At 52.4% G+C, this 13,425-nt stretch overlaps 5 protein-coding genes across 5 annotated transcripts; 3 read left to right on the forward strand and 2 right to left on the reverse strand.

Moving 5' to 3' along the window:
• Positions 1 to 592: 592 nt before the first annotated feature.
• Positions 593 to 2,247, reverse strand: J4E85_007890 (uncharacterized protein; the record flags this gene model as incomplete). The annotated part of the gene is made up of 2 exons (XM_051472120.1): positions 593 to 774; positions 825 to 2,247. The coding sequence occupies 2 exons, from the start codon at positions 2,245 to 2,247 to the stop codon at positions 593 to 595; spliced, it is 1,605 nt and encodes a 534-aa protein (XP_051324317.1).
• Positions 2,248 to 2,678: 431 nt separating this feature from the next.
• J4E85_007891 (uncharacterized protein) lies at positions 2,679 to 4,899 on the forward strand (the record flags this gene model as incomplete). Its single annotated transcript, XM_051472121.1, has 3 exons — positions 2,679 to 2,815; positions 2,872 to 3,879; positions 3,933 to 4,899. The coding sequence occupies 3 exons, from the start codon at positions 2,679 to 2,681 to the stop codon at positions 4,897 to 4,899; spliced, it is 2,112 nt and encodes a 703-aa protein (XP_051324318.1).
• A 1,426-nt stretch (positions 4,900 to 6,325) lies between these two features.
• Positions 6,326 to 7,542, forward strand: J4E85_007892 (uncharacterized protein; the record flags this gene model as incomplete). The annotated part of the gene is made up of 2 exons (XM_051472122.1): positions 6,326 to 6,911; positions 6,965 to 7,542. The coding sequence occupies 2 exons, from the start codon at positions 6,326 to 6,328 to the stop codon at positions 7,540 to 7,542; spliced, it is 1,164 nt and encodes a 387-aa protein (XP_051324319.1).
• Positions 7,543 to 9,014: 1,472 nt separating this feature from the next.
• J4E85_007893 (uncharacterized protein) lies at positions 9,015 to 9,860 on the forward strand (the record flags this gene model as incomplete). The annotated part of the gene is made up of 1 exon (XM_051472123.1): positions 9,015 to 9,860. The coding sequence occupies one exon, from the start codon at positions 9,015 to 9,017 to the stop codon at positions 9,858 to 9,860; it is 846 nt and encodes a 281-aa protein (XP_051324320.1).
• Positions 9,861 to 11,358: 1,498 nt separating this feature from the next.
• Positions 11,359 to 13,267, reverse strand: J4E85_007894 (uncharacterized protein; the record flags this gene model as incomplete). The annotated part of the gene is made up of 2 exons (XM_051472124.1): positions 11,359 to 11,418; positions 11,993 to 13,267. 2 exons carry the CDS (start codon positions 13,265 to 13,267, stop codon positions 11,359 to 11,361), a joined length of 1,335 nt encoding a protein of 444 aa, XP_051324321.1.
• Positions 13,268 to 13,425: the final 158 nt, after the last annotated feature.

Consider the following 13,425-nt stretch of genomic DNA (forward strand, 5'->3'; position numbering starts at 1 on the left):
CTTCCACCGACCGTGTGGCCCGTGGCTGCAGCATCTTGAGCTACCAAGAACTATAAATAATTTCTCGTGACGAGAGAGGCAGTAGGGCGCCATGCCCGGTGCCGAAGTTTTTAGCATAATGAATGCGATGTCAAGTAGCGTATCACATGCAGTTGACGCTGATGCTTGTGCCAACAGCCAGGATGAGGCTTTAGTGGCCTAGTCTCTAGATGTCGAATTGTTGATGAGAGAGGGTAATGAAAGGATGGTGCGAAGTGGCTGTAAGAAGCGCAGGAAACTTCATATCCGCACATCTCCACAGACTCGAGATCGCTGATGAGGCTATCTTGATATCGCATAGTCATTAAGAAGCCGAGAATAGGGCCAAGGTGTATCGACAGATATGGTCGATGGCGACAGTTGCGCGACAGTTGCGCAATCGACGTCCATACGCGCGACACTGAACCTCGACTTCCAGGAGACCTACGGGTTGGAAATATCGTGATCGTGAGCCGGTTCATGTCGGGCCAAGTAGGCATGTTTCAGGACCAAGAAACGAAGCTGATAAGAGTGTTAAGTATACCCCGCGGCCCCTGGTATACAAATCGCGGGTTCACCAGAAAGTCCAATGATCTTGATCATCCTGTAGTTCCTGCGCCGTGTAGCGAGCAGGGGAGGTCGTAAAATCGACGAAGACACTTTCCGGGTCATCCTCATAGTAGGGATCCGTGCTCAGGTGCGTCCCATTCATGACCAGTCCTAGATTGGCCAGCTTAGGCCAATTGCGTCTGATCCCTAGTAGACGTTAGCACTGCTTGACGATCCCCTGACCAACGGCCATTTACCTTTGTCGTCTCTGATTGTCAAAATAATGTCAAAGGTGATGGATGACGTCTCGTATTGCTCTTTGATCAGTACCAGCGACTGAAGTCGTTCTAGCAGATCGAATTCTTCCTTTCCGCGTTGGTAGTATACCCATGTGATGTATACATCTTTTAGTGACGGTAAGATACCGTCCTTATGCGCGGTGAGCACATCGAGAAGTTGTTGACCCGCTTCGTCGCTTGGCTCACGGGGATAGTGGATGTGCAGTGATATAATACTTGGCGGTAAGAAAGCAGGCAGATTTTGAGTACTCAGAGTTTCCCCCGGATCAGAAACCAGATACAAAGAGACCCTGACCGAATTTAAGTTGGTGAACTCATGAAGAGGATCGAGCTGAGCCATGCCAGTGTTCTCTAATGAGGGCGAATGTTGCCTACACAGTAACGATAAGTTTTGAAGACTCTCGATGTGGTTTTTCAGCGCAGGAATGAGACCCCCAAACCACCGACCGTCCCCGTGGGAAGGTGCTGGGTGAAAGCATTCGAATCGCTCCAGAGCTTTACACGACGTTATTATATGACTGACCATTTCCTCGGACACAAATGATTTGAACAGCGAGAGCTTGGTAATAGGCAACGAGAGGTACGGCCACGACCACTCACCGTCGAAAATCGTCGTCTCGCCGTCAATGTCGTCGTAGTCAAAGCCGACTCCATCTTCGTTCGCTCGAATGATGTAATTACCACCCCATGCGACAAGAGTAAGCTCGTCCAAGTTGGGAAGAAGTAACAAAGGTAGAGCATACTGTACATGCATGTCCGGCGTTGAAGTGAAATCGATGTATAGGGTCTTGAGATTGTCAAAACGGTGAGTGTCGAGCCATCGTCCACCCATAGTCATACGACCTATGCCCTCAACAAGTGTACAATGACAGTTGCCAGAGAACCCTTGGTCAAGAATACGCGGCCGCATCCATAAACGTTCCAAGTTCGGTGTCCGAAATGCCACTAGAGCGAAGTATAAGTCCTCGAAACTAAGCCAGCGGCCTACGAGTCTTGAGGCGTCTTCGGTGCCTAGTCCAACGGCTGTCAAGTCTCGCAAGATGTCCTTAATGTATTCATCGCGAACACGTATACGGTCCTGGCCGTCCTGTATCGGCCTAGGGCGCGTTCTCTGTCGAAGGGCTTTGACCTTGAAGCGGTGACTTGGCTGTTCTTGCAGATGACGCCAGAGCCTTTGAGACTGTGAGTGAATGACTTCATTCGAAGGTAGATCTATCGATTCGTAAAGCAAGGGCTGGGCAATGTGGTGGAGCTTCTTTGAGACGCAGCAAAGAGCCGCAAGGGCGTGCATTCGGCTGTAGTCTGCTGGTTCTGACCAGGTCATGGGGCCTCGGAGTTGGTCGACAATGTGGAAGAGCAATTCGTTGGGAAGGTCGTCCATGGTGAAGATGATGTTCCGCTGGATGAATAGTGTTGGCGGATTTGTCGACGACGGGAGTGTTGGTGGGATGAAAGGTGATGTTGACCGGTAGTGGAGAAGGCACGAACGTGACGCGTCGGGAAGGAAACACCTCGGCGGGAATTTGCGCGAGCTAAGCGAGCGAAAAGAGGAATCTTTACTCTGGTACGATGGTCGAGCGAAGACTTCTGACAATGATGCTTGCTAAGCCGCGTTTGTTGCAGCCTCTTGGAGGGAGGCTCACGAGTGGGCGAATTGGCTTATGGTGCGCGGCAGGGAGGCGCGAACCTGCCACGACCTCAGGTGAGACACGTGCAGCTACCCCACGCCCACGCTACTGGTTCCGCATCAGCCCCCCGCCGATGCCGTTGGAGCTTACCAGACGACTCTCAACCTCAACTACCACCAACAACATGACCGCCACTATAGACTCAGAGACACTCAAGCAGTACTTGGCCGACAGCCCGCCCATTGTCGTGCCTTTGACCATCAAGCCTCACTTCGATGCGCTCAGCGACAAAGAGAAGCTCTACGCCCACCATCTCTCAGTGTAGGACATGCATATCCCTCAGCAGTGTATGGCATAGTCATTGACACACACTACAGAGCCTGCTTCGCCGGAACACGCGTTGTCCTCCGCCAAGTCTCCCCCGAATCCGAGCACATCTACGACTTCATCGTCGCCCTCCATAAGCACGCCAAGGGCGACTATGCTTCTCTCGCCAAAGACACCGGTCTATCACAAGAAGAGATTGACGCATACCTCGATTACTCAGCGCAGTTTCTAGGCAACCTAGGCAACTTCAAGTCGTTCGGAGACAGCAAGTTCGTACCCCGCCTTGATCCGCGACAGCTGAAGGCACTCGCGACCGCCTCCAAAGACACATTGGCCATATACGAAAAGTTCAAGGACGCCATATATGCCGGCAACGATGTGGGAAAGCTGCATCTAGGCTACCCAGGTGCGGGACACATCTCGACCTACTACCCCGACAGCCCCGACATCACCAGCGAACAGATCTCTAGAGTGAGTGATTTCCTCGAAGGCAAAGGACTGCTTCCGGAGAACACAAGGATCAAGAAGGCGAAGGATGGATACGAGGTTCTCATTGCTTCAGCCTCGGACAACCCATCGGCAGCACAACGCGATCTGAAAGAAAGCGAGTGGATAATGGACGATGGGAGCAAGGCGAAGCTAGTCTTTGGTGACTACTCCAAGGAGATGGACACCATCGCGCACCACATTGAGCAGGCGAAGAAGTACGCAGCCAATGACCACGAGATCAAGATGATGGAGGAATACTCCAAGAGCTTCAGGACAGGGTCACTTCAGGCCTTCAAGGAAAGCCAAAAGGCATGGGTACAAGACAAGGGACCTCAGGTGGAATCGGACATCGGATTTATCGAGACATACCGCGACCCACACGGCATCCGTGGCGAGTGGGAAGGCTTCGTTGCTATGGTCAACAAAGAACGGACGCGCGCCTTTGGCAAGTTGGTCGAGACAGCGCCACAGTACATCCCTCTGCTACCGTGGGACAAGTCGTTCGAGAAGGACAAGTTCCTTAGCCCTGACTTCACCTCGCTCGAGGTGCTGACATTTGCGGGCAGTGGGTAAGTCAGGAAAACTTTCAACGTTGTTCTGTGACCTCATCTAACATCAACAGCATCCCTGCCGGAATCAACATCCCTAACTACGATGACATTCGGCAGAACTTCGGCTTCAAGAACGTATCGCTTGGCAACATCCTCTCTGCAAAAGCACCAAACGAGGCTGTTCCTTTCATAAAAGACAAAGATCTGGCCACGTACCAAAAGTACCGAGACCCTGCCTTCGAGGTCCAGGTCGGCCTCCACGAGCTGCTAGGCCATGGTTGTGGTAAGCTTCTCCAGGAGACGGAACCAGGCGTCTTCAACTTCGACAAAGAGAATCCTCCAATCTCACCACTAAGCGGCCAGCCAATAAAGTCTTGGTACAAGCCAGGCCAGACTTGGGGATCAACATTCGGCACGATCGCCGCTTCCTATGAGGAGTGCCGTGCCGAGTGCGTCGCCATGGCGCTCTCTTGCGAATTCCCCATCTTGCAACTGTTCGGTTTTGGTGACGGCAAGGCCGACATGAACAGTGAGGCCGGCGACGTTCTCTTCACAGCATACCTCCAGATGGCCCGCGCTGGTATCGCAGCTCTAGAATTCTGGGATCCCAAGAGCAGGAAGTGGGGTCAAGCCCACATGCAAGCTCGCTTCTCCATCTTGCGCACATTCCTCAATGCCGGTGTCGAGTTCTGCCAGCTGGAGTGGGAAAAGGACGATCTCTCCGACCTGACCATTCGCCTCGAGCGTGATCGCATCCTGGATCTAGGCCGCCCTGCCGTGAATGACTACCTCCAGAAGCTGCACATTTACAAGGCCACTGCAGACTACGCAGCTGGTAAGAGGATGTACGACGAGATCACCACTGTTGAGCCCTTCTACGAGAACATGGTCAGACCGGCCGTTCTTAAGAAGAAGACACCCAGGAAGGTCTTCGTTCAGGCAAACACTGTCGAGAAGGACGGCCAGGTCGACTTGATTGAGTACGACGCGACCAACAAGGGTATGATCCAGAGCTGTGCGGACAGAGAGTATGTATAAATATGTCAGTCGAGCTGATTAAGGGCGTTTCCTCGAGTCTCATGACGATGACAGTCGTGGCTGGGCTTGATGCATAAGACCGGAGTAGGAGTGGCTATGAGCACATGAAATACAAGTCATTCACGATGTTACGAAGACTAAATATATGAACAGTCGCAGTCAGTCAGAGTTTCGATTACTCAACACGTCGTCCGAACACTCGGTAGCCATGTGGAAGTGGGTTACGGACATTCAAATCCACCTCGTAGTCTCCATCCATCGCGTCCTGTCATCTAAATGTCCGACGAGCTACGCGCGTGAATATTCTTCCGACGCTTGACAGGTGCGGATAGCAGCTTCCGTGCATAACAGTCGCAAACCAAGCGGATACGCCTGATATTGCTGCTCCCGGGGCAACCTTGGATCATTTGCAGCATCACATTGTCAAAGACGGTGTTTCTGTTCCGTGAATCAACATGCATAGATGGCTATGGCTAGAATACTGGCAGCTCAAACGCCGACATGTCTATGACCGGGCAAAACATTGCCGAGATGTGCTTGGTGTGCTTGTAGCGCCGGCACATCCTACGCTAGCGCAGGTCTGCCAAAGTGCGGAGAGACGAAACGTGCTAGCCCAGGGTCTGCCATCCGCCCTACCCGTTCCGAAGAGAACGCCGAGGTCTGCATTATTCTTCCACCGCTCAAGCGCTATCTCTATATGAAGCCAGATCAACTGACCAGCGATTAGCTCGAGGCTGATCGCGAAAAGATGAGCGACTAGGGTACGATCTAACAGCAGTGTGGTGTAGTCATTCGGTCCGACGTAGAATACACGTTCATCGACTACACGTGCGAACACCTGGGTAGACACCGTCAACACCTAAGTCGCGCGATTAGGAACGTCCGGTACCAATGGTCCCACACCTATTTCCAAGAGCAGGATCCATCAGGGCTCGAGCGCGACAGCCGAAATGATCCAACTTCCAGAAGCAGGGCAAACATGTTCACGGTCCCTGGCAAAACGATAGCATACCGGCGACAGTACCTGAAGAGAACGAGATTGCAGGGATCTGGATAGCTGTCAAACTACTCACAGTCCCTGTGGCGTTCTCGACTGCGCGCCGCTGTCATTTGGAGCGTGCGTTAGCGCCATGAGCTGGTGCTTTACCATGCCCCTATCATCACCAAGCGCTGGTCCTTCCGCGCTGCTAATGGAGGAAATCAACACTAAGGCGCAGAAACTACTCTCCTCAACATCAGATGTTTCTCGATGCCGGCATGGTTGCCGAGTATCCTTCCAGAGGGGTACCCTTCTAGCCAGCATGGGAATTGCTTTTAAAGAGCAGATGTGCCACCGGTAAAGGACTATCTACAGTATCAAGCCACTCTTTCTACTTATTAAGCCTTCATTTTGCTTCAGGAAAGCATCTATCATTGATTCTTCACTATGAAGTTCTCTATTCTTGCGCTCGCAGGCGCGTACACAGCCAGCGCCGCCGTCCTTGGAGAGAGGCAATCATACGGAGTCAAGGGCACACCTGAAGGCTTCGGAAGAGGTACTACGGGAGGTGGCAATGCAGCCTGTGTTGTACCTTCCTCGGTAGCCCAGCTGAAGACCTGGCTCAGCGACAGCACTGCCCGCTGTATCGTACTCGACCGAGAGTTCAACTTCAAGGGTACCGAGGGAACCACAACAGCCACCGGCTGCCGTCCCGCATCCAACAAATGCCCTGGCAACGGAGGTCAAGACGCCATCAACTCTGCCAACTGGTGTGACAACGGAAACGCTGGAGCAGGCGCCACGTCTGTCCAGGTTAAGTACGACAATGCCGGTGTAACTGCCATCAACATGGGCTCCAACAAGTCCCTCATCGGTGTTGGCAACAAGGGTGTCATCCGTGGCAAAGGTCTCCGTATCGCCAACGGAGCACAGAACATTATCATCCAGAACATCCACATTACCGAGCTCAACCCACAGTACATCTGGGGCGGTGACGCTATCACCCTCGACAAGTCCGACCTAGTCTGGATCGGTACGTCTACCCCTTCCCTCCCTCACTCTTCATACATCTAACAACCCCTGCAGACCACGTCAAAATCTCCCTCATCGGCCGCCAAATGTTCGTAGCCGGCTACGGCGCCTCGGGCCGTGTAACAATCAGCAACTCGGAATTCGACGGCAGCACCTCCTGGTCCGCCTCCTGCGACGGCCGCCACTACTGGAGCATCCTCCTCCTCGGCGGCAGCGACCTTATCACCATGAAGGGCAACTACATCCACCACACTTCCGGCCGCAGCCCCAAAGTAGGTGGACAGGGCAACACGCTGCTCCATGCGGTGAACAACTACTTCTACAGCAACACGGGTCATGCCTTTGATATTGAGGCCGGTGGTATGGTCGTTGCTGAGGGCAATGTGTTTCAGAATGTCAACACGCCACTGCTTAACAACAAGGGGCAGCTTTTCTCGGCACCGAGTACGGGCGCCAATGGTGTATGCCAGACTTACCTTGGCCATACTTGCCAACTCAACTCGTTTGGTAGCAGTGGAAGTTTCAGTGGTACTCAGACGGATTTCCTAGTTAACTTCCAGGGAAAGACTGTTGCGGGTGCTTCGGCGGCGAGCTCGAATGTTGCTAACACTGCTGGTGTTGGTAAGATCTAGAGTGAGTTGACAGGGTTCGGTCGAGTTGGAGGTGTGCGCAAAGTATGAGGCCTTCGCCAGTCGGAAGGCGACATGATTTATCTTCTCTGTATCTATTTTACCTTTACCAAATATGTACATACAATCTACAATGCAACGACCAGTTGCATCACCATCAATCCCTCTATGCTTACTCCCCTCCAAAAACCTCCCTAAAAGCCTCCAAATTCCTCATCCCAGCGGGCCCCTTGGCATAAACCGCAAAATCCACACTCTCAAACCACCCCTCAAACTCTTCCTCCCCCAGCACGCCCTTCATCTCCTTCGCCACAGCCCTAGGCGGACAACCATAAGCGCCACAACCCATCGCCCCAAGTACCAATCTCCCCACACCCTCCCCCGCCGCCATCCTCAACACCAACCTAACCTTCTCCCGCACCTCCTCAACAACACTCTCCTCCCTAAACCCCACCTCCCCCTCCCCCTCCGTCACAACAGCAGGAAACCGCGGCCCCGCAACCGTCATAACAGCAACCACAAACCTTTGATCCGCAGGTAACTCAACAAGCCCATTATCAAGCGTATCCCTAAACACAACGACGTCGGGCGACATAACACCAGCCACACACCCCTCCCCCGTATTAGCCCACGGATACCATTCCGGCTTCAACGTCGCGTATAGGGTGGATGAGTAACATAAAGCTTCTTCCTGCGTGGAGGAGAGGGTGAAGCGCCAGCCGCCGCCGGGTTCGGCGTCGGAGGCTAGGTTCAGGATGCCGGGTTTGGTGGTGCCGGGGAGGGAGCGCGCCAGGGCGAAGGCGTCGCTGTTGTGGATTCTGATTGGAGGGTGTGCGGGGTGGGATGGGTATGTGGGGTGTGTTTTTGATAAAGGAGGGAGTTGGGATGGGATGAAGTAGCTGGTTAGGGAGCCGGAGGGTGTGGAGGATGCGATGGAGGCGGAGCGGGTTATTGTGTCTTCGCAGATGCGGCGGCGGGTTGCTAGGTCGAGCATTTTGGGGGGTTTGGTGGAGGTGTTTTCCATGCTCATTGTTTTTGGTGTTTTCTTGATGGAGTTTTGAGATGGATTAGATCAATCCTGCGAGTTGAGTAGGCAGCAGTTCTGGGACTTGTGGCGGTGCAATGTGGCGCAGTTACGGGTCAGGCAGTTGCGACTGTTGACAGAACCTTCCCTCCAACCTTCCATCGGGCCTTTCCCCAGGACACATCTACGAGAAAAATGAGCGAGGCAGGTGCGCTGTGCAGATGCCTGCTAATATCAGCCAAATGCTGCTCACCGGTAGATGGAAATTGCGCCGCCACTTTGAACCAACTTGACAACGTCCCACAGCCACCACGGCTATGACCATATAACTCTGCTACAACCTGCTCATACATTTCGAGCTCTTCACCATTAGCCCAAAACATATATCTAGGTATCGTTCAACACGAGCAGTGGCTTACGCCCTAATCCCTCCAACCCGACTTCCTCCAAAATGGAAACACAACACAAGTCCAGCACCCACCCCTTCCTCACCCTCTTCCCCCGCGAAATCCGCGACGAAATCTACACCCACCTCCTCACCTCCCTGCCCCCAAAACTCCAATACGCCCAACCCAGCGACCCCTCTCCTTTACCACCCCTCAGCTCGCGCCTCCCACCCTACCTACGCCTAAACCGTCAAATCAACCAAGAAGCTTCTGAGGTATATCTGCGCCACACTACCATCGCCGTCAACGACGTGATCAACCTGGAACTGTGGATGGTCGGTATGCCGTCCAGCGCATGGAGCTGCATCCAGCACCTCGAGATAGGGACTGTGCGGGAGACTGCACATGTACCACGATTGAGCCCTGTTTGGTATCGCGCTGGGAGCGTTGTTGATGTTGTGAAGAGATGTCCCGGGCTGAAAAGTCTTACTGTGGGTGTTCCGGGGAGTATGTTTTTGAAGAAGCAGAAAGAGAATGAGGAGTTGCAGGGCGCGAAGACATCGCGTTTGGTTAATGAAGCGACGTTTGGAGATACGACGGATCTTGCAGACATGATTGGTTCTACGAGGCTCCAGAAGCTGGAGTTGGTTTGCGTCGATGGTAATGAGTACTACTACGCCGATCTCAAGGACAGCGATGTGAAGCCGAATAAGAGTCTGACTTGGACTGCTTTGAAGGACGCGGCTCAGAATTGGGCTGAAGACTTTGTTGAGAAGAGCAGGAAGAAGCGAAGTAACGTTGATGTACAGGTCAAGATTATTCCGAACTTGGGGTGGTCATGGAGGGATGAGATGTGCTTTTGGTCGAAGGGACGTGTCACATCCTTTCAGTATCAATGCTGGTTTGGGTAGGAGTTTGGGGTTGGCGTTGCTGGACATTGCGTTTGAGTGTGAGTTGAAGGAATGATGGTGTAGTAGAATGAGACAAGTATTCATTCTGGTACTCCTCCGTATATACTAGTAAAATGACCGTCCATATGTTCCGTTCCACCGACTTGTGCTCTCCAAAGTACGTTTGAGAGACTTCGCATGCGAAGAGTACATCGCAATGACTCTCCGAATGGTTGCAACCACTCTACCCACGCCAGCAAGTGGCGGACCTGGCTTTTTGATAGAGCCCTCCTCCTGGAGAAGGCAGCCCTTCAACCCCACCAATTAGACCTTTGCAGTTATTGTCCCTATCACATGTTCTGTCAGCAACCAGCTTCAAGGACTTTGATTTCACATTGCCCACAGTACAAAAGAGAACCCAGCCGCGTAGCATAGCGCATAGCACAATGATAACTTACCGGAAAAATCGGCATCTATAGCCAGCAAAAACTGTACAGGTACTGGCCTGTCCAGGGAAGTTTGGCGAACAGCCACCGTTGGCTATCAGAGGGGCTCTATGACTTAGATGATCGGGTATGCCGCCTGGTTCATAGTAGATGTAGCCGGCGTCAGAAGCACGTGAAACCAGATGCGTGGCCTCTGTTTCGGCAGTTGGAAGACCGCTCGCTAGAAGTGGGAGAGCAACGAGTGAGAGGAGGGCAGCGAGATGCATGGCTGGTCGTTTTGCGGATAGTTTGGTAGCAAGAGGTGGTTTAGAGTAAGATGGGGTGATCGGAGTGTTCAGTGACACTATATGTAGCGACAGAGAGAAGGCAGTTTATATAGACAGCGAGAGAGTGCTGAAAAGACCTCAGCGATAGATGCACGGTGAGAAATGGTGATACTACCATGTGAGATTCTAGCACAGTCTGGCTCGTCTGATGTGCACCAACATACAGGCGCGCCCTTACTTTTGTTGGATCTGTCGAATTCGTAGAATCATTTTATCCTACTATTGTTCTTGCAATAAAGATGAGAATATAACAAGAAGATCTCGCGCACAGTGGGCCGGTTGATCTTCGCATAAGCCTTTCGTGTATTTACCCATAGCAGCACACCACAGATCAACACAGAATTCCACTCAAGCGCTGGTAGATCTGCAAGCTCACATGTATGTGTCTGGTATTTGTCGTTCCTGACCGCACTCCATGTTTATCGTGGATGAAGCATGAACAGCTGAGCTGAACGATTAAACCTACAGTGAAGGATAGCTCGTCCAAGGCTGTAAATGTAAGAACATCCAACTGTTTGCGTAATTTCAATAACTATAACTTATCAAAGACGTAGAGTTTTCCATACTGTGTATAAAAATGTTCAGGAAGTACACAAGCATTGCAATAACTAGCGTGTTGCTTAGCTGCGCCGTACCTGCGTTTTGAACCCCTGCACATTCAATGAACAATAGTAAGAATATCCAGCGAGCAACCGCCATTAGCGAATGGCTTACGGATGGGGATCGCGCTTGCACTCCTTACTCCGGCTATATCCCGAGGTCTTCTAGACCTTGACGGGGTAGCGGGTATGTTTGTGGACCGGCAGACTGGCACCCAGTAGTACTCGTGTGGCGTGGTGTGTGTACATACGATGGGCCCAGGTGTACTGAAACACGAAAAAGTAGTTGCAATTCTTGACACATGGTTAGCCTTCGAACTTTAGGCCTGCCGCGGAAGCTCCTCGGACGTCTCAAGATCGTGTATCTCTGCTCGTGGACCTTTGCAGCTCACGCGTCAGTTTCGCGTCGGAGGCAGATAGGCGAACATCATTACCAACACTTCTTGAACCCCATTACCCTCCAAAGACTCAGTATCTCCGGGAGCAACATCTCAGCCCAACCCCAAGATATCCAAACTCCCCCACTCCCTCACCACTGGCCTCACACCCCCACCCCGCCTCGCCCCCTCTTCCATATCACACCCCAACCCAACCCTCCCACAAGCCGCAATCGCCAAACTCCCCGAAGCATGAACAAGACTCCCTACAACAGGTATCTTCCCATCACCCACCTCCACCACCTCATCAGCCTGTACAGCTCCCTCCCTTCTATACGGATCCCTCCAAACCCTCACTTTCCCATCCGTCCCACCTGCCCAAACCTCATGCGAAACCCCCTCAACATCATACGGACTCTGTCCCGCATTCCACACATCAAACCCCAGTTTCTGACGAGTGAGCGCTTGTCTACCCGCACAGTACCCCAGGGTGAGCGAGAAATTGCGGACGTCGTAGATGAGGAGGACGTCTGAACTGCGTTCCGCGACGTAGAGGTATTTGCCGCAAGGGCTCCATTTTAGGGATGTGACGCCGTCGCCCATGACGCTTTGAAGGTTTTCGTTGCGGAATTTGATGCCGTTGATTGTTCCTGGGAGCGAGAAATGTGTTATTTCGGTGCCGCCGATGGGGTCGTAGATGCCGATATAGCGGGTGCGGGAGCCGGCTGCTAGAATCCCATCGTGTGATGTATAGGAGGGGGGTGAGAGGGACAAAGCGGAAATAAGGCCTTTGAAGCCGCGACCTCCGCCTTTGAGTTTGTTGCGTTTGGCGGGTATGGTGCGGATTGTGTGAATTGGTTTATCGGTCTCGACAAGATCGAAGATGGCAATTTCGTCTTTCGAGCCGGCGAAGAAATGTGTGCCGGTGGTGGAGTAAGCGAGGCTGAGGGGTGCGATGACGGCTTCAGTCAGGTTGTTGATGAGTTTGTAGGATGCTAGAGGGGTGGATATGTGCACCGGTCCTGAGGTCTGATTATCTTCGTTGGGTTTTTGCGAGGTAGGCCATAATGCGTTGTGCAGACTGATGTAGGCATCTCTCCGACTGATAAGCACAGTCGTGCTGCTGGCATCTTGTAAATTGAAGAGCGGGTTGACAGCAAAAGCCCATATGGGATCAGCAGAGCGAAGAGACGCGTAGGGCGTGAGAGGCTGGGGGTTGGTCTGAGTCAGAATGTCGTTGGAGATGGGATACACGGAAAATTGACGGCTGTAATCCGACGTGAAAACGCAGCTACCATCCGGTGAAAGTTGGGCTTCTTGTATGCAACTCGTGTACGGTTTGGCATCAGATAAGTGTTCAGAGTTACCAGAGTCGCTGCCATTTTCTGATTCCGATTCCAATTCCGATTCCAATTCCGATTGGGAAGATGGAAGCGATGATCTTCGAGAGGATTGGCCGTCCGAAGCGTCTTTGTTGTTCTTGTCTTCCGGTTCGTCTTCCATGGACTGCTGTGGCACATGATCGCTACTAGCCATCATCCTCTCTGCCTCGTCCACCTCATTTGATTCAGCACGACCCCGATCTTCATCCCTGTCCTCCTCTCGTTCCTTCTCCTGCGCGTCGCATCTTGAAATCCTTGTGCTAGCCAGACATCTCACATTCATAGCCGAAACAGACATTCTTTCAACGCGCCATCTTCTTCCCGCGAATACCACTTGACACACGAAAAAAAAGAATGGTATCGTCAAACACTTGTGTATTAGGAAAACATTCAGATGAGCAAGGTACTCGCGTAGTCAGGACGAAAGAAGTAGACAGTGCACTAGCTTGCGCACAG

Source organism: Alternaria conjuncta (genome assembly GCF_024043145.1).
Source record: "Alternaria conjuncta strain BMP 0040 chromosome Unknown scaffold_11, whole genome shotgun sequence".
Lineage (NCBI taxonomy): Eukaryota > Fungi > Ascomycota > Dothideomycetes > Pleosporales > Pleosporaceae > Alternaria > Alternaria conjuncta.